This window comes from Ursus arctos, unplaced genomic scaffold, assembly GCF_023065955.2.
Source record: "Ursus arctos isolate Adak ecotype North America unplaced genomic scaffold, UrsArc2.0 scaffold_14, whole genome shotgun sequence".
NCBI classification, from domain to species: domain Eukaryota; kingdom Metazoa; phylum Chordata; class Mammalia; order Carnivora; family Ursidae; genus Ursus; species Ursus arctos.
In genome coordinates this window covers 43,874,367-43,900,479 of record NW_026622808.1, presented here as the reverse complement: position 1 = coordinate 43,900,479, position 26,113 = coordinate 43,874,367, and the positions used below count along the sequence as shown (strand labels likewise).

General features: G+C 39.4%; 1 protein-coding gene across 1 annotated transcript in view; it reads left to right on the top strand.

The window, feature by feature from the left end:
* The window catches only part of CADPS (calcium dependent secretion activator), a 793,408-nt gene that overhangs the window by 666,283 nt on the left and 101,012 nt on the right, over positions 1 to 26,113 (top strand). The window contains exons 23-26 of the mRNA XM_057311862.1: positions 9,717 to 9,818; positions 11,311 to 11,374; positions 11,789 to 11,912; positions 14,267 to 14,335. Of these exons, the coding sequence (XP_057167845.1) occupies positions 9,717 to 9,818; positions 11,311 to 11,374; positions 11,789 to 11,912; positions 14,267 to 14,335 (359 nt within the window). The remainder of the gene's footprint in view (positions 1 to 9,716; positions 9,819 to 11,310; positions 11,375 to 11,788; positions 11,913 to 14,266; positions 14,336 to 26,113) is intronic.

Sequence of the window (26,113 nt, the reverse complement as noted above, 5' to 3'; positions counted from 1 at the left end):
AGTCATGCTCTTTAAATTCTAAAGAAGCAACTTCATCTAATAGGAAGTACTTGTAAGAGGGGCGGAGGGTGTAATCAAGCACATTTCAAGCAAAAGTCTGCATCCTAAAGAGGAATTCTCTTTAGATTTATAGTCAAACTTCTAATCCACGTGACTCCATTCCTAAAGGAAATTTGCCCCACGAAAACAGCAGATTTTCCAACTCAGACATAAAATCTTGTAAAATATGCTGAATTATCTATTCCATTGGAGCAATCTTTCTGGCCCATAGCAAATCATCAAATAATATACATTTCCTTTCTAAAATTTCAACATGTGTCCTCATCCTATGGTCATTGAATTCACTGGGGTAAAAACGTATTTTCAGATGTCACACACTTTCCAGGGTGGGTGTGATACCAAAAAGCCACACATATTATTGGTCTAACCACTCAGAAGTCTATACATAAGGAGTTAAGGGTAGAATCTAAAGCCTAATTGTCTATGTTTGTCTAGAAACGACAACAACAACAACAACAAAAACCCATCTCTTCTCTTATTCCTCAAAGAGAAATATCTGTATAGTACCAATTTTGGAAATTGATCCTTCTCTGGGAAAAGAAATACGTGCTTTCCTACAATGCGTACATTTTATACGATTTTTGTACTCACCTCTTGGGTTCTCCATTCAGCACCTGGACTGAGTCTAAACCACTTTGACTAGTGTCCCTTTATTAATAGCATCCATATTCTTTGAGATTTGTTTGGTAGGGAGAAACTTCAAACACTCCCATCTTTAGAGAGAGCAAAGATAACTTCTGATATTGTTGCGTTTTAGCTACATGGTTAGAAAAACAGAAAAAAGTCAAAGAAGACCTCACTGATATATTTTTGCCCTCTCCAAGCCTCTTTTTCAAATTAATAGTAGCCAACCTCAAGAAGCTTCAATGCCCATTCGTAAGGTTGTAGCAACTGCCTGTTGTTGCTTCCTGTCTTAGTCTTTGTGAAACAAACACTTTGATATATTTGTTTTAGCAGCGTGTCTGAGCCCCAGGGCATCAGGGCGTAATTAGAAAAAGGGTTTGGGCTGGAGGGAAAGGAGAGGAAAGGGAAAGGCTGGGCTTTCATAATGAAGCAGTGACTATTGGATGTGAGAGTCCTAATTACAGTGCATAATTAAGCTAGAGATTATACAAGCCATCCAGATGAGCAAGCAGGGATGTCTCCTTTTGAGATGATAATGCTTTGGTGTTATCTTGAATTTGTAGTTATTAGCCACTTGAAAGAGACAAAGGAAAATATTCCACTCTAGGATTAAATTCAGAGGTATCACTCTAAAAGTTATAAGGATAAAGAGTTGCTAGGAGAAGTCCGTTTAAAAGAGAGAGAGGCTAAGAGAGTGTGTTTGGCCTAAATGTTCTATTTAGGGAGCATTGCAAGGAACATCTACTGAGATATTCTGTCCCACTCTGGCCCTTTAAGCTCTCGTGTTTCTGGGCTGGAACAATTTAGTAGCAAGTAGGATTCAGTTATCATGCTTGTTTAAGGACATTTTCAGGGATCCATAATGCGGTCTGCAGGCATGCATCCATTTGGAGAGGGAGAATATATCATGTTTACGGTGCCTGCACCAGCATATGTGGACATTTGCATTTGGAGAGAAAGTATATTCCCACTTCAGCTGGAGTTTTACCCCTTGTTGGTAGTGATTGGAGCTTAAAGCTGGCTGTATGCAGAGAAGTGGACCAGACACTCTTCCTCTTTTGAATCCATGCATTTTCTTTCCCACCTGGGTTCTACACTTGATCACCAAATAGATGCAATATCAGAACACATCTGTCACTGTAAGTTTTGAATTAATTTAGTAACCTGACCTTGAAAAGATACCTAGCCTTCCAAACAAGGGTTCTGTGTCCCAGCTTTCAGCATAATGTGGAGAACTGTGCTAGCTGGGTAACAAAAGGCCAGGAATCTGTGTGCTCACCTGGGTGTGTAGGGACAGTTCAACGACCCAACGAGATTAAATTCGCTTTCACAAAGCACATTGCCACTTGATTTCTTTGACTAGATTATTCACACTTAATTTCAAATATCAAAATAAAATCTTTCACATTGAAAGCCTAGGACTTAATCATATTCGATTACTCCAATAATAAACATTAATTCATAAGCTCCAGCCCGGAAGCATTTGGGGAATGGGAGAATACTCTGTGTAACTAGTAACTTAAAGGATGGGCAGCTGGGTTATGGTAGTTTCAGTCTGACAAAAGAAAAAAAAAGGAAAGACACAACTCTAGATAAATTATTATTTGTGACATGGCTCAAGATGGGAGAGTGTGAGGAGAGTGAAGGTGACAGAACTGCAGCTGACCATGATGACAAGGACTTGAAGAGCAGCCGACATGACATCTTTCCTATCGTGCTGCCGAAAATGTCAACTTTGTGAAGGACAGTGAGAAAATGGGTTGCCGAAAACTTGAAAGGTGGATTTGAGAGATGCCTGCTTTGTCAGATGTGATATAGTCTGTTGTGGCTGAGAGACCCACTTCTGGTGGCAGTGGTGGCCTGCAGGTGGGGGAGCGCCCAGTCTCTGACAGGGCTCCAAAAATGACGGCACCTGACCTGCAGATCGTCTCAGGCTTGCAGGATCATGATATGCAAGAAGTGAGTGGTTAGCCAGTGTGCAGTTAGGTGGAACCAGAGACCTGGGACCACATTTCCTTGTCGTGTGTGTGTGTGTATGTGTGTGTGTGAGATCCTAAAGCTAGGTTCAAAAGTCATCAAACGCTTCTACTATTAAAGCACATATCCCCTCCTTCTACTAAGAAGTAGGAGACATGTGCTTTATGAACTCACATCAGTTCAGTATAAGTAACGAACAGTAAATCTGAATCATCTGTCATCTAAGTTTTTTGGGGAATGATGATGGGAGCCTCAGAGAAAGGGAGGGGAAAACTGGAATCAAGGCAGCTACAGAAAAGTAGGAAACAGGACAGAAGCAACCCTTAACGACATGTTATAATAACCTGGGGAGCTTTAAAAGCAACAAATCTCTAGGCCCACTGCATAGGAATTGAATCAATAGCTTGAGGATGAGACCTCCCAAAGCTTTCATATGTACAGATTTGAGTACAGCCAAAAATTAAGAACTACCGACCTGTGAGGACAGTCTGTTTGGTCAGGGCACAGCTGCTAGGGTGCGCAAATCACAGCTGTTTCTTCTATCTATGCATTATTTACTCAATGTAAAGGTTCCAGAAAAGCGTGTCCAGTTGGCTGAGCTTAGGTCATAGTCCAGCTTAGATGCACAGTGGCCACGAAAGGCAGGAATTGGCTTGTGGGAAGGCCCTTAGTATAAACAGCAGGAAAACAGGATCCCAATTTACCCTTCCCCTGAAGAGTACCCGCAGTGAGGCCAAGGTCATTCTTCCAAAGGACATTCAGGTGTTGTTAAAAGGTGACAGTGGATGCTAAGAAGCAAAAAAAAACAAGAGGGCAGAAAATGCACCATTCAGGACACAGGAGGATGAGGGATTCGGGGCTTCTAAACACGTGTTCTAAGGAAAGATGCATCTCAGCCTGCGATTTACTAGCTAGGAATTTAAAATCCAACTTTATCCCTCTTCTCTCATTCTTTGTGACTCCTTAAGTGTTAAAAGTATGGAGAAAGGAACAAGATGCTGAGCCAGTTTTATGACAATTATAGAATCACCTCCAAATGTTTCCAGAAAGAAAAACAAAACAAAACAAAAAACACAAAAGCACGGGGGCGCCTGGGTGGCACAGCGGTTAAGCGTCTGCCTTCGGCTCAGGGCGTGATCCCAGCGTTCTGGGATCGAGCCCCACATCAGGCTCCTCTGCTATGAGCCTGCTTCTTCCTCTCCCACTCCCCCTGCTTGTGTTCCCTCTCTCGCTGGCTGTCTCTATCTCTGTCAAATAAATAAATAAAAAAAAAATCTTTAAAAAAAAAAAAAAAAAAACACAAAAGCACGGCTTCTGAGAGACACCAATACAGTTTCTCTACTTATTTTACAACCAACATTGCTTGGGATGACACCTTGAAACCGTGCAAACACCACTTCTGGAAGGAATTGTGACTTTGTAAGTGGACTGTTATGCTTGGAGATCTCTGCTTCCAAACTCACTCCAGTCCAAGGGAAATTGGTAACCTTGAATCAGACATACCCTTTTAGCCACTAATAAAAGAGCCACCCACCAAATATTTTCTTTCTCGAAAGCAGAGGTTCTCAAGGTGTGGTCCCTGAACCGGCAGCATTAGAGAACTTGCAGATTCTCAGGGTACCTGGGTGGCTCAGTTGGTTGGACGGCCAACTCTTGATTTCGGCTTGAGTTGTGATCCCATGGTTGGCTCTGCAGTAGCTAGGGAGTCTGCTTAAGATTCTCTCTCTCCTCTCCCTCTGCCCCGTCTCCCAGGCTCTTGTGCTTGCTCACTCTCTCTCTCTCAAATAAATAAATATTAAAAAAAAAAAAGAAAGAAAAAGGAAAAAGAAAAGCAAATTCTCAGCCCCATGCTCCAGGTAATTCTGAGGCATGCTCATGTTTGAGGGTTACCTCTCTAGGAAAAGTATTTCATTGCTTCTGTGAGAACAGGTTCCCCAAAATATTGAGCCAGGATTTTTAATTAGCAGCTCTATAGAAATCTAAGCCCGTATAATTAACATTGACAAATTATAGGGGTCAACAGAAGAGAAATTGATATTTGATAGAATTTTCAAAAATAATTGTGTGAAACTAAACCCCAAAAAAGGATATTTTTAGTTTTCAACTGATATAGTTCCAACCTGTGATCTTTGACAAATTCTATTATTCCTGCATGTCTCTTCTTCAATTTGTAAAATAACATTCTCTATCCCCTGTATCATTTCAGCGCAATTCTGGCAGCTGCAAACAAATTTGCAGTCAGTGTCAAGATCGTGACTTTTTTAATCACCTATTTTTCTTGGTGAATTCTGTATTACTTACCTTCCAGACATAAAGTTAGTTTGTTTCATTTATTTTAAGAGAAAACCATTCACACTGATATAGGCAATTAAGAAGCAAAAAAATTTTTTTAAAGATTTTATTTATTTATTTGACAGAGACAGCCAGCGAGAGAGGGAACACAAGCAGGGGGAGTGGAAGAGGAAGAGGCAGGCTCCCAGCGGAGGATCCTGATGTGGGCCTCCATCCCAGGACTCCGGGATCATGCCCTGAGCCGAAGGCAGGCATTTAACGACTGAGCCACCCAGGCATCCCAAGAAGCAAATTTAAGCAAAGACTACAACAATAATTTTTAGTCATTTACCTTTTTTGAATAGTGAGATTAATAGTGCTCAGAAAGGAGTCGAAGGAGAGATTGTCGGGGAAGTGGAAGTGGCTGCTACCTTAAATAACCACAGATGTGAATCATCAGAACAAAAGGGAAAGAAACATAATCAAATTTCATGTTTGTAATAATACCCTTTGAGGTGAGGATTAACAGGCCAGGCACACATTAAATGCTTAGTTTTTATCATCTCAAACACAAATCTAAAAGTTACTTTCTAATTGCCTAATAATTGCCTTAGCAGGCTTGTTGAGTGAAGAATGGATGGTTTTCCTCAGGGATGTTTATCTCTTAATTATAGTCACACACATCTCTGGGCTGCCCATGTGAAATGGTTTCCATGCTTTTTTTTTTTTTTTAAGATTTTATTTATTTTTTTTGACAGAGAGAGAGACAGCCAGCGAGAGAGGGAACACAAGCAGGGAGAGTGGGAGAGGAAGAAGCAGGCTCCCAGCGGAAGAGCCTGACGTGGGGCTTGATCCCAGAACTCCAGGATCATGCCCTGAGCCGAAGGCAGACGCTTAATGATTGAGCCGCCCAGGTTTCCATGCTTTTTCCTGTCATGGAAACCCCTCTCTGATTTGTAAATTATATTTTAAAAGATTATATTTATGTATTTACTTATTTATTTTTTGAGAGAGAGAGCAGGTGCCCATGCTAGCAGGGGGAGAGACAACAGGAGAGGGAGAGAGAGAGAATCTCAAGCAGACTCCTCACTGAGCATGAAGCCCAATGACCAGGGCTCAATCCCAGGACCCTGAGACCATGACCTGAGCCAAAATCAAAGAGCCAGTCACTCAATCAACTGCACCACCCAGGTGCCCCTGATTTGTAAATTATATTTAATAGCATTTTTCTCTGGGCTAATTCCCTGCTAAGAAACAAAACGCTTATAATGGCTTCCATTTTCCCAAATCAAGTGTGTACATGCACACATCAGTTGTATAAATGTGTTCAGTGCATTAGTGAGCTATATTTTGTGTAAACAAAATCTAAATCTAAAAACCACACCTAAAGAGAGTTGTAGATTATAATAGAAACATGAGAAGTTACCATAAAAAACTGTCACGTGTATCTTGTGGAGGCCAGTGAATTCATCCTGAGATTTAAATACAGATTCATGGACATTTCATGGTAAAAAGAAAAAAAAATGTTGTTAAATAAACTTTGTATATTAACATTTAAGATTTTTCCAGAAAATATGAAAATAAGGGCATATTCATGGATTCCAACAGCCTACCTGATGTTTTCTGTTTGGCCTTCTTTCTTCCTTTAAGTTCAGGGGATTGTGAAGGAATGGATGTTATAGAATTTTACTGTTCAGGGTGTATTTTATAATGTGGGGGAGGGGAGGTTTTCTTGTTTGTTTGTTTTTTTCCCCCAAGTAGGGCGTTTTTAGTATTTAAAAAGAAGGGAAGCTGACCAATTAACCCCTAACAGGAGGTGCATTGCTGTCATTTGCCAAGTCTTTTGTGCAGTCAGACTGGTCTAGTATACAGGATTTTCCCAACTTATGCTGGATCCTTGAGAAGCCCTATAAATAGGACCATTTGTTTGGTCTCAAGATGACTTGCATTTGCAAACTGAAGAATGTTCCAATAGAAGTTTCATGGTGACACACCAATCTGCAAACTGGCTCAGCCAGTAGTCAAAACAAGTCACTACGGGATCTGGGAAGCTGAAGTCTTTGAATGGGTCAGATTATCCTACGTCTAATTTGGCACAGATAAATTTGGGCTATAAATATGCAGCTTCCCTTTGTATTTTCAACTTGAATGGTCCAAAGCAAATAGGAAAAATGTGTGTGAACCTAATGGTGATTTAGAAATATGAGAATACGGTGATTAAACTGAAATTCACTAATTTTTGCTAGGGTCCTTCTTTTTATTAAAATGAGCAATGGTTACTAGCATTGAAAGCATCATATGAAGTTTGTTCTCTTCCTTTCTAGCTCTGTTGAGGTATTAACATATACCACGTATCAGTTTAAGGTATAGCATGTGATGATTCAATACACATATATATTGTGAAATGATTAGTATGACAAGGTTAATTAACACCTACATCCCCTCACATAATTACCATTTTTTTTGTGTGGGTGATAACATTTAAGATTCTCTCTTAACAGCTTTCAAGTATATAAATACAGTACCGTTCATTGTAGTCACCATGCTGTACATTACTCATCTTATAGCTGGGAGTTTATACCCTTCAGTCAACAGCTTCCTGTTTCCCCCACCCCTCAGGCCCTGGCAACTACCATTCCAGTCTCTATTCTTATGAGTGTGACTTTTTCAGATTCAACATGTAAGTGAGAACACAGAGGATTTGTCTTTCTCTGTCTGACTTATTTCCCATAGCATAATGCACTCAGGTTCCATCCATGTTGTCACAAGCAGGGTTTCCTTCCTTTTATGCCATCTATCTATCTATCTATCTATCTCTCTATCTATCTATCTTTATTTATTTATTTATTTATTTATTTATGCATTCACTTAGATACTTAGGTTTTTTCCATCTCTTGGCTGTTGTAAATAATGGCTGTTGTAAATAATGCTGCAATGAACACAGGGGTGCAGATATATCTTCAAAACCGTGCTTTCCTTTCCTTCAGATGTATACGCAGATGTGGAATTACTAGATCATGTGACAGTTCTATTTTTAACTGTTCGAGGACCCTCCATACTGCTTTCCACAGTGGCTGCATCAGTTTGCATTCTCACCAACAGTGCACAAGGGTTCCCTTTTCTCCACATCGTCACCAACATTTGTTGTCTTTTTGATACTAGGCATTCTGACTGATGTGAGGTGATATCTCATTGTGGTTTTGATTTGCATTGCCCTGATGCTTACTGTTGTTTTTATGTATCTTTTGGCCATCCGTGGGTCTTCTTCGGAAAAATGTCTGTTCAAGTCCCCCGCCCATTTTTAATTGAATTATTTGGGGTTTTGCTATGGAGTTTTATAACTTCTGTATTTCTATTATCTATTATCAGAGAAACGGTTTGCAAATATATTCTCCCATTTCATAGGTTGCCTTTTCATTTTGATGTGCAGAAGCTTTGTAGTTTGATGTAGTCCCACTTGTCTGTTTTTCTTTTGTTGCTTGTACTTTTAGTGTTATATTAAAAAATCGTTGCCAAGGCCAATGTCAAAGAGCTCTTTTTCCCTATGTTTTCTTCTAGGATTTTTACAGTTTCCGGTCTTATAGTTAAACCTTTAATCCATTTTGAGCTCATTTTTGGGAGCCATGTAAGATAGGAGTCCAGTTTTATTCTTTTGCATATGAATATCCCGTTTTCCCCAACACCATTTATTGAAGAGACTATTTTTCCCCATTTGTGTATCTTTAGTTCCCCTGTCAAAAATATTTGTTGACCATATATGCAAGGGTTTATTTCTGGGCTCTCAGTTCTGTTCTCTTGGTCTGTGTGTCTGTTTTCATGCCAGTACCATAGAGTTTTGATTACTGTAGCTCTGTAATAAAGTTTGAAATCAGGAATGGTGATGTCTCCCACTTTGTTCTTTATCAGGATTGCTTTGGCTATTTAGGTCTTTTGTGATTCCATATAAATTTTAGGATTGTTTTTCTATTTCTGTAAAAATTGCCATTGGAATTTTGATAGGGATTGCATTGAATCTATAAATGGCTTGTAGTAGTATGGACATTTTAACAGTATTCTTCCAATCCATGAATACAGGATATCTTTCCACTCATTTGTGTTTTCTTTAATTTCTTTCATCAATGTCTTTTACTTTTCATGATGTTTTGTAATTTGTTTCTTCAGTTAATACATGAGTGCTTAAATTAATCTGAACATCTATAATTGTAAGCTGGAAATTGAGTCACTTAAGAACATTGAACACTGAGAAAGATATTTACAAGGCACCTGGTTTTCATAGAAGTTTGTGTGCATCATTCAGAGATCCCAAGCCTAAGTGCCTACAAGAGAGATAGGTACTACAAATTAGAGATGTGGACAGGTGAGTGCCTGCCCCAGCTAAGGAAGAAGTTGTTACTTGGCACTTACCAATTAATGCCAGTGTTCCGAATTTTCAAAAGAATTGCGTTATAAAATTTTCCTGACTTGAAAGTGCAGGCAAAGAGTTCAAAATCTTAAGAAGCTGTGAGCCAAACAAAAGGTCTAGAAACTGGGCCTTACAGCCACCAGTTGGTACATTTTACCATTTCACAATAAGTGAGCAACAGTTCTACAAATGTCTCCAGACGATAACCCCCAATATCCCCCATGCCCCTTAGTAGCCAGCACTGAAAAGCAGGACTTCTCCTAAGGTCACATCGATCATTGTAGTTGTTCTTCTAAAATGGACAGTTTCCTCCTGCTAGAGATTTGATTTCATGGTGTCAGCGTATGAGGTTCCCGTCACTTCATGACATGTCTTCTTTCAGGCCTGATGGAATCGGAACTGTGACTGTTGAAGAGAAGGAACGTTTCGAAGAAATCAAAGAGAGACTCCGAGTTCTGCTGGAAAATCAGATTACACATTTTAGGTGAGTATCTGGGGTTGAGGGGTTTATTAGGAGGGTGAGACTGGAGAGGGGCAAATAAAGGGCTTGATTTTCTAAAACTATTAATCTATCAGGAGACACATTGGAGATTTAGAAATGACTAAATGGAAGCGAAAACCAGTAAGACAGGGTTCCACGATAGCCAGAAAACTTTGCAATCTTAAGTGCATTTTATTCCCACTGAAGGGACAGAGCCCTTCTTGTGCAAGCTGACCCTGGTTATCAATCTGTTCTTTTTAAAAAATCTATTACGAAGTTGAAGGTGAAGTTTCTTCAAGGTTCCTAGATCAGTGAAAAATCCTGGGAATCAGATCACATGAACAGGGAAGGAAGGCAGTGGACAAGAGTCTCCACTTTCTCCCTTACCTTAGAAATAGGACGAGCTGTCTATGCAGGGAAAAAGAGAAACTTAGATCAGACTTGGCAGGTTGACTCTTCCCCACTCACAGAAGACAGTGAACAGGTCCAAGGCCTTGCACCATGTAGCCCACTTCTCCCTGGTAGCAAATCAGACATTTGTAATGCTGGTTCTGGACTAGAGATCCTGAAATAGTAACTCCAAAATAGTAGAAACATTTGTAATAACGTAATAAATAGTTCCTTTTTATTAAACACTTCCTGTGGGTCAAGATATAAGATTAGAGGCTAGTTAAGCATTAACTCAGTTTTTTATTCCCAGAACAATTTGGTAAGGTCATTATTATAATCCCCAGTAAATATAAATTAAACCGAGGCTGAGAGAGTTAAGGACTTGCACCAGATCACCCACTGGACACCTGCATAGGTCTTAGTCTGCATTTAAGTAGCCTCTGCTGGTCCCTTTGTACCACGAGGAACAGTGTCTGGAAGGGTCTGCGACAGCCTGAAATAGTCAATGGAACTCTTAGGAGTCCATGACATAGTTCCATCTGCGCCACCAAAATCCTTCTGGACAAATTTTTATTGATTACACACTATATGCAAGAAGTATTGCCAATAACAAAAGATCCAATAACAATTAAAAACCACAGTCAAGGAAGGACACTTAGCAAAAGCATGAATTTGCTCAAAATACACTCCTTCATTTCCTGTAGTAATTCTTTGGAGACTTGAGTAAGTGTGTTTGGATTTCAGCCTGTTTCAACTAATATTTTTTTAATGCTGGTATCTATAATCATATAGAAGGTCACACGTGAGCTAACAAATGGTTTTCCTTCACAATAGAAATCTAAACAGAGCCTTATGTCATCACTCTAAATATTCTTTTCTGCTGCAGACATTTGCAGAGTCTCTCTTTAGTCATTATTCACACATACACATATATACATTATATACACACATATATGGTGTGAATTCAGATTAACATAACACAACGTGACAAAATAAAAAGCATTTTCTGTTCCTCAGAAAGAGTTGCTATAGGAATCAAATTGCAGCATATTTCATGCTAAAATGTAATACATTTGGGCAACCTGAAGAATTTTCTCTTTTTTAGGTATTGCTTTCCATTTGGTCGACCTGAAGGTGCTTTAAAAGCTACTCTATCACTCTTGGAAAGGGTAAGAATGAAAGTGGAAGACGGATTACATAGATACAGACATGAATATAATTGTAATGAAATACTGTAGTTGAATGACCTAGTTTGTCATTTTTCAAGGCTTTGTTTACCATTCATCAAATACCAGAATAAATGTGAGGAACCTGCCAAAATTCTAGATATTTTATCTGCAGACTCCCAAATAGTTAGCATATATTGAAGATATGTTCCTGGCCCTTCCCCGATTCATAGATGGGCTTTGCCATCCTAACTGTGCATTACGGTTCTGTGTTTTCTCTTTAACAATGGCTCTCAATCAATATTAAGTCACAAGGAGGTATTCACAACTCATTTTAAACTCGAGCTCTTTAAGAAATATAAATGAGTAACACATTTGGTTGAACCATCTTAATAATCTTTTTTTTTCTACCAACAGGTTTTGATGAAAGATATCGTGACGCCGGTACCACAAGAGGAGGTAAAAACAGTCATCCGGAAATGTCTAGAGCAGGCTGCTTTAGTCAACTATTCCCGGCTATCAGAATATGCTAAAATCGAAGGTAAGGCTCCCTTCTGCCCCCAATTTTTTATTTAAATCTTGGTATGCCTCCCTGGGGAAGAAGAGTCTGTCTTTTCTAACGGGCACCAGGAAACAGTGGTCCATCTGAGTATGTTAAATTGAAACTTGAAAGCACTGGAAATGTGAATGCTTCCTTGACTGTGGCCAAATAAATGAATTAAGAACAGGGGCTCAAGGAACAGTCTTTGTAGGGGAAGAATACTGAATATAGGATGTGATCAGATAACTTAGGTCCTTCTGAGCGTCTTTGTTGGCACTAAGTTTGCTCCGTGACTAATGTTTTCCTATGAAGAAGTTCTGTAGGATTGTTACCTTCTTTAAATAGAGGAAAACAAAGCACGTTGTTGTCCACTGTTGATAGCATTGGAGGTAGACAAGCATGGAACGAAACAACATCAAGATTTTGCTTAACTCTTTCTTGCCCCTTGAAAGTATCTTGTCTTTTGGTAACATTTCAAACTTGATGGCAGGTTAGTGTCCAGCTGTCTCTAATGGCTCCTGGTTTGCTTTAGATCTCATTCATTCTTGTTGCTCCAGACCTAGGATGGTTGTTACCACTGCCCTCTCAAGTTTTAGGGAAGCAGGCACTGATGACCAAGTAATCACCCAAAAGGCACTTTGAGTAAACTCTACTTGAGAAGATATGGTTCTTTGGGACCTATTCATTTGCAAAGGTATTAATCACTTTTCATTGTTACCCTGTTGGCTGCTATAGGGTGATTTGAAAACCACACCCAACTTGACCAGTGGTGTAAGTGTATAAATGTGGAAGTTCTGTGTGCAAAACTCAATGTGTCCGCATTCTGGAATCTGATGTTCTCTCACATGTGAAACACCTGACTAAAACCAGCAAATGCCCATTGTCTGCCTTCAGGACTTTACTGGAAAAAAAAAAAAAAGGGGTCTAACCAACCACCAAAACCCTATCACTTACCCTGCCGAAGTCCTTGTTTCCTTAGAGAATTAGGTTAAGATCATGTCAAATCGCAGTGTTCTGTACATTACATGTCCTCCCTCTCTCAATTTTGTCTGTCTGACAATGCAAATTGTGTACCAGTGGTAATGAATTCATTGCTATGCACCCAGGGAGAAACACTTAAGAATTGGGCACTAAAAGGATGTTTATCTACTCTTGACTTGGTAATGAGTGACAAAAATAGAGGAACAAGAAGATCATTAAAGGGCTGTGTTAGCAAATAATTGTTCTAGCATTTACCTTCCCAGGACATAATGATTGGTTGTATTTGGTAAAGTCAATCAGGTACCTAATAATTCTAGGCAAGGCCAGAGATGGGATGGAATCAAGAAACGTTCGGTTGCCATGGCTGCTGCCTCGTAGGCCTTGGTCTAGCTATTACTAGTCTTTTGGTAAGATCTGCTCTCTTCTTTCAGATAAATATATCCAAAAACAAACTTTAAGATCTGTAAGTAAAAATGCATTCATTTCCAAAGTAGATCAGCTGATCTGTAATTTCCTTTTGTGCCTCAATTCTTCTTGGTTGTGTTAATTATCTTTTGCACTGTGACTTTTAGGTCTGGGGATTCTTTGAAGAAACCAATCTTTTTTTTTCCAACTCTCTTTTCAGAGAAGTACCTCATTCCACACTACCTGCTCTCTTCCGCTTCTCTCCTTCCTTGTCCGTGATTGGCTCAGCCACTTTTTGATGTTACCTCCGCAAAAGTGGCTGTGACACCAATTTCAAAGCATGCTGGGATTGTTAATTCAGACAACCCAACATCCTCTGGCTGCATGTATCAGGTTTTCTTTCATGAACATAGTCCACCGTAGGCTGAGACATCGCAGCTTTGAAGATATTACTACCAAACAACTTTCTTTTACAAGGTTCCGATCCTATGCTCAGAAAAGAAATCTTACATTTTTACATTTGAGCCCCTCTGTGAGCACTAACAGCTTAGTCCCCTGAGAATTTTGGAAAGAAGTTGTAGTGATATTGCTGGAGACTATGTTTATGAAGAAATACCTCAAGAGCCTTAGATACTAAAGTCTGAAATCCTTAGTATCTTGGAGCCTTAAATCAATGAAATTCTGTTTCCCTTTACTCATGATGTTTTTGGTCATTGTACTCTTGCAAACAATTCTAAAGAGACGTGTAAAATCATGGTCACAATCTCTCTCGTGACTCACGGCATGCTGAATGGTTAATCCAGTAGATCTCCAATTTTGAAACTCCTTTTTCTTTTATCCTGTGTTTATCCCAAAATACTCTGTGGCTATTTTCCTTTGAGCTAATGTAACGTATTCCTCTAACCTATGACCTTTAACCTCTTTACCTCTGACCTAAGCCTCTTGCATGCCCAAATCCTCTTTTATAGGGAAAAAGAGAGAAATGTATGAGCATCCTGTCTTCTGCTTGGCCTCCCAAGTGATGGATTTAACCATTCGTGAGTACCTACCACCTCCTCGCCATGCTGTCTTCACTCTTTCTGTTTTCATTATTTCAAGAAAATCCAGATCCAAACCAACTCACTCTCCTTGCTTCAAGTTTTTTAGCATTGGCTTGTCTGTTGATTCTGTCTGTGAAACCCAGTGTGAGAAGTCCAGTCACTTTTTATCAGCCTAAAACAGGTTAGACAATTAAGCCATTTGTTTGTGATAAACTCAGATTTGTCCGTAAGTTTTTCAGTTATTCTCTGTCTGTGACCTGAATGCATTTTTACTTTGCTTGTGTGTAACCCCAATTTGTAAAGTGCTTGTCACTGGTACACAATCAAAAGGTAGCCGCTAGGCCGGGAGCAATGCGTTAGGTGTCAGATAAAGGACAGTTGGGGCAAAATCATGCCTTCTTTTCCATGTTTAAGATGTCAAACTATTTTGGGTATAAGATCACACAAGGTGGTCCATTCTCTGTAAAAATTAGATCTTATATGCCTCCTGTCTGTTCTCTTTCAAGCTGGGAAGCTTTTCCTTGTTCTCTCTGGAGATTTTGACTTGTCCTTGTCCTCTAAGCTCTGGCTAGAACATATGACTTAATTGTCACTTGGAAAGTTCGTGTATGTTTCATAGCTTGATTTCACATTAAACTTAATTTTACTAATTTTCTATTTGTGCAGCATTTTCCACCTCTGTGAAGGAGCCTTTTTTTGCTGGCCCCCACACTTCGGGGCGGTGGGAACCCAAGGGCAACCTTTTCCTTCCAATATCATGTATCACACATAAGTGGGGGGCATTTTGGTCCATTTGCTCATTAATCCTGCATATGTGTTCTTGTTTCTCTCTCTCTTCTCTCCTTGTTGTGCTCTCTCTTTCAAATAGAGAATCAAAAGGATGCAGGTGAACCAACTGTATATGCATTATAAACTATCAGGATTGTTGAGTTATATTGAGTTTCTGTTTTTGTTTTTGTTTTTTAAGAGCTCCTTAATGTATGGACTCCCAAAGACTGATGGGGAGTTGCAATGATACTTAAGGAGTTAATTTGTGCTGTCTAACTATATCTCTTGCCCATTAGATGGTGACCTCTATAGAGCAGAATTTCTGTAAAGGCATAAGCTTTGAAGGAACAGAACTCTGGTTAGCTGCGGAGCTTCATTTCATCTTTGGTTTCAGGATTCAGTGATTTGGCCTCATGTGCTTAAAAAAAAAAAAAAAGTTACTGAACCGAACCACTCTTCCTCTTTGTTTTTCATTTCTTTTTTCTGTTTTTTGCCCTATTGAGAAGTTTGTGTTCTTTGATGAATGTTTATCAGCCACGACAGAGAGAAGTTATGTCCATGTTGTTCTTGTACGTATCGTGTGATGAGACAGGATTCACGCAGAGGGTGGCTGAACACGGGCTGTTGCTGGAAGTTTCATGAGAGGAAATATCTTAGAGAGTTCTCTGGTTTTGGAAGTTTTCTTCTTGTTTGGTCCCCAAACTTCTGAGCATATTTTGAGGAAAGCTTTAACTTAAAACTTTAATAAATACATACTTTTGATCATTGTTTTTAAGTCTAAAAAATCCTCAAAAGATAATTAAACGTATTTCATTTAATCAAAGTTGAATGCATTTCGGATCAATTCAGAAAGCAGTTATGTGCACATGCCAAGAACCAAGCTCTAGCAAGAGGTATTTGAAGACTCACAAACCTATGTTCTAAACACGTGAGCCTTTCTCTCCCTGAAAGAGAAGGTATTCATTCATCCATCCATCCATTCATTCATTCATTCATTTATTTATTCATTCATTAGACAAGTGCTTACTGGGAGCCTACCATATGCCAGGTATAGTTGTGAAAACCAGGGACTAGTAAACAAGAGCGAAGTAGCTGTTAACCGTATGGAGCATATATGCAAATGGGTGTCTAAGTGTAAATTACAAATTCGGTACACAGTAACACCAATTGATAGAGTGATGTGTAAGAGTGTATTATCAGAAAACCATGGGGGCACCTGGGTGGCACAGCGGTTAAGTGTCTGCCTTCGGCTCAGGGCGTGATCCAGGCGTTATGGGATCGAGCCCCACATCAGGCTCCTCCGCTATGAGCCTGCTTCTTCCTCTCCCACTCCCCCTGCGTGTGTTCCCTCTCTTGCTGGCTGTCTCTATCTCTGTCAAATAAATAAATAAAATCTTTAAAAAAAAAAAAAAAAACCATGGAAGTTTTCACAAGGGTGGTGAGCTTGTATGCATCTTGAAAGATAAATCGGAATCAGTGAAAGAGAGCTGGGTTTGGAAAGTGGAAAGGCATCCTAGATAGAATATGTGAAAATGCATAAAACTGTATAGCTAATAAAAATAGCTAATTCTTTAAAAAAAAAATAGCTAATTCTTATTCAATGTGTATTATGTGCCAGGTAGGACTATAAGTGATTTAAGTGTATTAATTCATTTAATTCTCAAAACCCCTTATGAGGTAGATACTACTATTATTCCCATTTTAGAGATGAACCATCTGAAGCACAGGTTAAATAACACACTCCTAGAAGAGTAAGTGGTATAGCCAGCATCTGAGCCCAGATGGAGGCACACTCTTAAATACTCTGTAATTCAGTGTGATTGCCAGGCAAGGTGCAGCGATGGCAGTAATGGGTGCTGATGATGGCAATGTGTGCAGGAGGCAAGATCTCATATGTGCCTTAATAATAGGCTTCAGACTGTATCTCATGGGCCAGAGGTTCTTAACCTGGAATCTATGCCAACATTTGCATGCATATGGATTTTTCAAGGGAAAAACTCCACAGGTCTCAATTCCAAAAGTGAAGGCTTTTTAAGCAAGGGAGTAGGTTGGTAATTTGCATTCCAGAAAAATCATACTGTCCACACCATGACGGACAGAAAGGACTGGGTAGCAGAAAGAGAGTAAAACTAGACCTAAAAAGTTAAGGTCAAAGAAGAGATGGGTTTAAAGCTTGGTATGTCCTGGGCCTCTTCTAGGCAAAGCAGACCTAAATCACAATCATCATCATAATTGCTTCTTTATTGACCTCTAAATCTTTTTTCTTACCCGCCCCCTCCCTCTTCAATTTCCTTAGAGGGAACAAAACACAAACACGCAGATGGGTGTGCAAAGCCAACTGAAGGAGGGGGCAGGGCACAGCTGGGGTCACCTGTGTAAATTGGGGTGGACAGTTGTAGAGTTCTTTAGTCAGGCTGTGCTTCAAGAAGCTATGGGACTCTGCATATGGCATTTTGGTGGACTTATGCTTTCTGTCTGATAGCATTATTAGAAATTAAATGTTCTGTTTAATCAGTATCCTAAAAAAAAAAAAAAGTAAAAGGCTCCTACTCTATGAAAGAAAAGCTGTGACTCCTGCAAATGAATTCTATCATTTTAAATACACTTCGTTTAAACTGTCACACATTCTGAACCCAGTAAGCTCTGAGAAAGTCTACACTACTATTGCTGTTTTGCCTCAATTCTTGGCTAAATACTTGCATAATTTTCTGAGCATCATAAGGGTTCTACTGGAACTTGAAATAAAACAATTTTTCCTTTAAATATGCCAAGGATTTATATGATTAGATAGATAGATAGATAGATAGATAGATAGATAGATAGATAGATAGATATCCAGCCCATGTATGGGCCCAAGCACTATGCTAAGGACTTTACATGGAGGATCTAATTCAGTTTGTACCTTAGTCCTATAAATAAGGCTTCATTATTGCCCCTTTTACAAATGCAGAGAGGATAAGTGACTTTCTCAAGAAGGATTTGAACCCAGATCTTTCTAAATTCAAACACCATCCCTTTTTGTTTCTTTCCACTGTGCAGCCTTTCCAACTTGGACGATATCCATTCATTCTGTGACCAAGTTCCAAAGTATCTACAACTTTTGATCTAGGAAGACCACAAAAAACAAACAAAAATACAGCAGTCCTTTCTGGGACCAGATCGTTGTCAAAATCCTTTCAGTGGGAAGTCTTCCTGAGCCGTTGAGATTCTCTAAGATTGCCAAAGAACTGAGAATTTGTTTTTCTCTACAACTGACAGAAACTTGCTAGAGCAGGTCAAATGCATCCAACGGACTGCCAAGCAGATTCTGTAGTCAACACTTTGTATCTTTTCCTATCTCCAAGTCAAACTTCCTATAGGTCCAAGGTCCTACACATATTCAGGAGCCCCCACCCCACACCCTGCCTTATCTTTCAGCCACCAGATTATGGCCCCACCCACAAGCCATTAACTGGCATGAGTTTTCAATATGACAGCTGATGATGTCCAGTATTCACATGTTAGCATGTTTTATGTACAGCTCCAAGAAAACACTGCTTCAGAACCAGCCTGAGCACTCAGGATTTGTTACACCAAAAATTTAAATCACTTTTGGTTCCAGTGAATTTTTTTAACTACTTTAAGCCTCATTTTTAATTTCTGTAAGAGGGGCTGATAATGGGTCCTCCCCCAACGGGTTGCTGGCAAGATCAAAACACATATTCCAAATAAAGCTTTTAGCACACTGCCTGGCACATAGTAAATACTCATTATATTCCTTAGAGGGAACAAAACACAAACACGCAGATGGGTGTGCAAAGCCAACTGAAGAAGGGGGCAGGGCACAGCTGGGGTCACCTGTGTAAATTGGGGTGGACAGTTGTAGAGTATATAGCTAATATATATATATTTTTTATTTATTTTTATTTTATTTAAAAAGAAACTTCTAAATCCAGATGTGTAGTGTAGACATATTATTTGATTTTGGAAATAGAATATGAAACAGTGCTTCTCATACTTCAGTGTTCATACAGATCCCTGAAGATCTTGTTAAAAACATAGATTCTGATTTGGTAGGTCTTGGGTGGGACCTGAAAATCTGCATTTCTAACAAGCTCCCATATGATGCTGAAGCAACTGATCCAGGGATTACAGTTGGGATGTCAGTGAAATCCAGGGGGCAGTTGATTTATCCTTTTATCATAAACTTCAAAATAAAACATTGTAATATAGCTCTACATAACATTTGTTAAATACCCACTAAGTTCCAGGAGCTCTGCCAGGCACCAGAGCAATAAGGAAAAGGAGCCATCATCCCTACCTGGGAGCTTATGATAAGGAAGAGAACACAGTGTAAAACAAGTAATTACATTCTGCTGACTATGGTAAAAGGCAATGTGAGGTGCTGCAGGAATGCAGCACAAGGAGATTTTACTTAAGCCAGGGTCTTTGATGCATTCCCAAGAGGAGATATCCTGGAAGTCAAGGGCTTGTTCCCCAGGAAGAACTGTCTGGGGTATTCTTGTCTTTGTAGAAGTGTTTGTCTCTATTGGTTGTCCTTCCAGATGCTCCAAGATCCTGCCCCAGAGAGCTTGTGATCAATGTGTAAAAGCTTATTTGGAGACTGCATAGGAATTTAATAATTAATAATTAAATAAAATAATTAAAGCAGGATTCTTGCTGTAGCAAGTGACAAAAAAAAACAAAAACAAAAAACTCAGAAAGCTTAAACAAGAAAAGGGAATTTTTGCCACATGTAGCTAGGAAATGCTTGGAGGAACTGGACTCAGGGATAAAGAATTTTAGTGTGTTTTGATCTCTCAGCCTGCTGACAGGCTTCTTTAATGTGGCTGGGAGTCATGATAGTGGGGTTGGGAGCAACATGTCTATAGATGGCACCAGCCTTTTATCCTAGAGGATGACCCTAGAGGAAAAAGAATTTTCCTTTCCAGGCAATTGTATAATGTTCCAAAGAAGGGCCTCATTGGCCCACCTTGAGTCACATGTTAATCCCTGAGCCAGTCATATCACTCATGATTGTGTGGGGTGCTGTGGTTGGCCTGGCTTGGCTCATTTGACTGTCCTTATTCTTGTGGGAGTTATTGCTTGACATTCCCACCAGAACCATATGGGATAGAGAGGCAATTCTCCTGAGTAAGGTTACTGTTATTCATACATGAATAACAGATGTCCGCTACTGTGTCCATCCAAAATTAAGTTCATTTTTCTTAGGTGCAGCAGTTCAGTCTTAAGGGCAAAGCCTGATTTAGGGTACAGAAATACCAAATTGGAGAAGAAACATATTATAATAGCATTATTTCTTCCTTGTTGATACAATTTAAATAGAAAGTATTTTAAATGATCTTAAATCATTTTTAATTGTATCAAGATACCCAAAGTTGTTCTCTTGTTTGGAAGTTGAGGTTACAATGTTTACTATTGAACGATTCAGTTTAGTATATTTGTTAAGTAACAAGGGGCTTTTGGTAACAGATAAAGTGACTATATAGTTTATATGCATATTGCAACTACAGAATATTTGCATTTCTATGAAAGCACTGCATTGGGTAGAATCCACTGAGGATTTCCTTCCACCAGTATTTGAGGGACCTGCCCTGGACCAGGAACTGCTTTAGCCCCTAGAAATGCAAAATTCATTGGGCATAGGGAGAGACTGACATTGAATATAATTTGCTATTTTTAAGGGCCATATGTGCTCAAGTAGAGGTATCAACAGAGGAGATGGACCTTTGTTATAAAGGCACTCTCTTGTTACGGCATATGAAGGTGTAGCTCTTGTTATGAAGGGATCTCATAAAAGCTTCTGAGCAGGGGTATGACAGGCTCAGATGTGTGCTTTATGAGGTCACTCTGGCTGCTGCATAGACAATGAACTTCAGAGGAGGAAAGGGACTAAAGGCTTACTGGCAGTCTTTAGCAACAGTTGAGGTGGAGATGGTGAGATGAATTGCATGTCTACCCCCTCACAAGAGTGTGGGCACATGACCTAATACAGTGGAAGATAAAATCAAGAGTCATTTTGGAGATAGAATGGATAGGCCACGCCGCCATGTCCTTATAGGGAAGGCAAAGGTGGCTACCAGGAAAATAGTAGAGAAAACGATCCATGATTCATCCACATCTTTATTACCATATACTTCATACTGTGCTAGAGATGAAATCTTCTGAAAGGGAGTAATGAAGATGCAAAGCATTAAGTGTATATAATGGGTAACCTCACTGAAGAAATTATGCTGAACTGTAACCTTGCATTAAATGTATGGTCCATGGAGCCATCATTTTAGAGAGGCAGGGTACTCTGGAAAGCAATACATGGCAAACTACTTAGCTTTCTATTCCTACTCTAGCTCTTTCCCCGCCCCCCCCCACTCCCAAATTGTAGCAAACTGCTACAGGCTAGTTATTTCCAGTGATAGCATTATACTAACACTGACATTTTCAGCAACACATCAATAGGTTGGAACTTGGTAGTAAGTGGGCTTTCCATCAACCATATCCATCTCTCATATGATATTTCAGGGACTGGCAATTCCCTCGCTGGAAGCAGAGATGGTCAGGTTATTTAAGGGCTAATTGGAGTGTCTCTCACTCCTGGATGCTTCTCTTCCTTGGCTTAGCTGAGCGTGCAGAGGAATTCTCTTTTTGTTTTTCTACAGTCACATTTAACTCTCTCTCTGGAAGCCAAGCAGATTTAATTGTGTAAACATGAGCAATGGTAATTGGGTAAATGAAGTTGGAAACCAAGGTATGATGTTTTTGTTTTGCTCCACGAGGAAAAAAAAAAATAGGGAGCTTGTTTTTCTATGGTGGCAAACCTCACTGTCAGAATTCTGGACAGGCAGTTGGCAAGAGGGAATCCCTTTACGAATTTTCATCAGGACCCACTGAGATGAAATACGTATGTGCTGCCTCATGGGGGGTTCTGGATCAGCCTGGGAACACTCCATTGTTTAATAAACCACCAGGTCCAGGGTTTCTCTACACAGGCTCAGCTATCTGGGTGAGAATAAGTAAGAAGTTGCCATGAGAACTGTATGCTCAGGTAACACGCACTCACTGAGAGAGCCTTGAGGATGCGCTACCAGAGGCGTACCTAACTTTCAGTACAGCTGTAGGTGGAAACCAGATTTTAACAAATATATTAAAATCTGGAGTACTTTTTTTTATAAAGAAAGCATCAGTAGTTGCCTTCCTCTAAAGAGCTTTAATTCAACCCTGATTTTTCCAAATTTTACTTAGGCAGAGTCTTTTCCAAACAAAAGATTTAAATAAGAGGAGACTGGTAGATATATATTTTTTTTAGTCCTGCATTCAAAACACTGAGATGGTCCCACAAGCAAAAGACCTCATCAACTTTTGCTTTCAATAGATGGTTACACCAGAATATTATATTTAGCCTTATTTCTCATATTTTTTATTAATGTTGCTAGAATTCCATTTCCTATAAGCCTACAGTAAAATTCATTTTCCCAGTTGAAAATTCAAGCAAACCAAGAAGCAAACTTGGCAATGTAGTATGTCCCCCCTCACCGTACAATTGCTTTATAAATGAGGAACTATTAAAAAGGAGCAGGTCTAAGGTTAATGAGACACTCATTAAAGAGAGAGAATTGTAGAAGTTGCTAGTGCTCTGTGTCTGTATTGAAGGAGAGGCTATTGTTATAGGATGTTTGCTGTGCTGATATCGTAAACCACATGACAGATGGGTCAAGTGCTGATTACAGTATTCTAACATTTGGAATAGCGAGTAACATATTTGATAAGCTGGCAAGTTTTTATATATGATTCAACCCACAATATAAAAGCCACGAGAATTCCAAATTGAAAATAATTAAATGAGCTGGAAACAATCAGATACCACACATTTTCCCCCAAAATGACAGATTTTGACATGTTGAAATTCCACAAAGGGAGCAAGAATATTCCCTAGCTCTCACTTGAACTAATAATGGCCCTTCATCTGCTTTTATAAAGCAATTAATTCCTGCCTTCTCACAGTGAGGTGAGAACAGTAAACGTTTGTAGGCACCTTGGGCTTAACAGAGATCTGTCCATGCATTGTTTTATTTGCTCTTATCATCAGCCCTGCAAGGTACATAAAGAAAGATATTAATATTCTCACTGCATAGCTGAGGAACGTGAAGCACAGAGAGGTTTAAGGAGCAGGTGGAAGGTTACATGAGAAAGTTAAGTAGCATACTGAGGGTGAGAAGCCAGGTCTTCCAGCTACAAATCCATCAAGTCTGCTCATTGGAAAGAGGAAGCAGCTATTCACGTAGAGGCGTTCTTCATTGAACAAAAGTGTATCTTCTTTCTGTCAATGATGCTGCCACCATCATTCATGTGTATCCATCTGGAGAAAGGCATCCAGTGTTTGCATTCAGCCTCTGAGTGTCTCAGTAGGGCGGTACAGGCGACGCTGGTAAGAGTCCCGTCCCTTGTCACACAATGTCATACCTCTGTAATATTGCAGTAACTCCAAGAAAGCAGCAGCTCTCCGCCTGTGTTTTATTCATTGTTGCTTGTTGGGTTGTTCTTTTCAGACTTCGTCATCTTCCTTGTCACCTTTGTGAAAGTCACGTTGTCTCTTTCCTTTTTTACTGTCTCTCCTCACCTCCCTGAGCAGCTCCCCCGCCACCTCCTGGGCCTCCTCCACCCACCCAAAAGCAGACCAGCATGTTTTATCAGAGGCTCAAAGGCATGCCTAGGCCAAAACCAAGTACTGTAAACTTCTACCGTTACTTTATTCAGCAGCTTTCTAGCTTAGTTTGCTTTTCTGTTCATTCTTCTTGAAATTTTATTTCGGTTTGGAATACTAAGCTGAGGCTCAGGCTCTCAAGTTTGACACTGTAGGTTTTGAGACAGTCGAAAGAGAGCGTTTATTTCCAAATGTCCACATTTTTTTTGTCTAGCTATGTCTGACATATGCAACATTTTCAAATCTCAATGTCAGCACAAAATAACATTGTTGTTGCATAACATTTTGCATGACGATTTTTTTTATATGTTATGAGCTTCAATTCTGTTGTATGAAATGTTTACTAAGTATATGGGAGTTCTAGTTCCCCTTCTTCAGTGCTCCAGCTAGTACAAGATTGGGCGATAGGAATGTTGTAATCCATTTCAAGACAGCAGAAGTGACAAAAAAAAAAATCATGTCTAAGCACAAATTTCTCCTTGACCTCTGATGGGGGGGAGGGAGGACGTGCTAGAGGATTTTGCACAATATTTTCTTTAAAGACAACATCCTAGAGAAGTTGGTTTTAGTACCATTTTTCCCACTTAGCTAGTCAGTTAGATATGCAAATAAAGAAGAAAATAGTGTTGTGTCTCAATAAACTGGCTTGATCTACAGAAAATGGTATTGCAGCTAATTAATAGTAAATGAAAGTCTGCTACATAGGTTAATTGGAAGATCAAGCATCATAGATTAAAGGATCCTTAACCTGCTTATTTTAATGGTTGCATGTTCAAGTAAAATTGTGAAAGGTTTTATTAAACATACTGTTTGTATATATACATCAGGCATACACATATCTGTGTACATGTGCACACACTTAGAATGGCTGCATGCACATATACACTTTATGTGTATCTATCAGTATACATTGTAGTCAATCTGAGAGTACTGCTTATTAAAACAAATCTTCAGGTTGTCCTAGCTTAAGCATCTTGGATTTCTCCAAACGTGAAAATCATTTACAGTCTTAAAATGAAAATACATAAAAATATTGGTGGGAATTACTTCATGTCTATATTATAGGTCATGTACAGCTAGAATTCCCTTAGATTTGGTGAGTATTTCACCCAAAGAACAATGTTCTTTATTCTTAAAGCTAGAGATTTCAAAGATGTGCCCCAAGTGGGATTTCCTGCAGATTTGTATTAATGTGCAGGCTTGTCTGGTTACTAGAAAATGTATGTAAGTGTGTGATGTGTGTATGTGGGTGTATGTTTCGAATGGGTAATAAGCATAGGATGAGGAATTTGCAAATTGATGTGTAAATGTGAATACCAACTAATAAAAAATAGTAGCTTATGCATATTTACTATCAAAATGCAAATACCTCATTCTACACATATTACTCAAACATATATACACAGTATGTTTGTAGAAATGCCTGAAAGTCTCATGAAATTATGATAGCCCATTTATGAAATTATACAGGGGCCAAGTACCCCAAAAGTGTAGAAGTCAGTCTTGTCATTCATTCTCTCTCCACATATTTATTGCTCTAGACCAGGCAATGAGCTATTGACCCTAAACTCTGCACATTTCCTTCCTCTGAGTGCTGGACATTCCCCACCTGATCTGTATATTTCTGTTTCCCACCACTCCCCCCTTCATGCCCTAACCACATCCAGCCTCATTTCCACCTGTGCATGGTAGAGACAACGGAGTGATCCACTGGCCTGAATCCAGAAAGCCCATTTTCACGCCAGTCATCGGACCTTGTTGGACTGAAACTTTCAGTACCGTGACTATCTTACCCAACCCCATCTATCATTCTTAGTTTCCATTGGCTGAGACACTCTTTTTTGCATAGTGCTTCACTGAATTTGTTTTTCATTATTAAATCCCAAATTACGAATCATCTGACATGTTCATCACCTGTCTAAAAAATGTACAAAGGAATATTATACAGCTCTTTTAAATTTCTTTTGTAAATTAACAATCACCCATGACTTTGTTTAGACCCCACCCACCCCAAGACAACAACAACAACACAAACAACAACAAAACCTTCCTGTGAAGTATTGAATAATTTTCTTTACCTAGAAAAATCCTGAAGCCAAAATATATCTGCTTTAGATGACAAGATAAAAATAAGTTTGGCAGTCTTTTTGTGCACATATATACCTGCCTGTGGGAATCACACTAACGGATCCTTATTGCCGTTACACTCTGTGTGTTCCAAAGGACTCTGAGGCTTCAAGGTTTGAAGATTTCAACGTGAAATATAAGATCCCCTGTGAGTGCAGACTGGTTAAATTCAAGTGATTTCA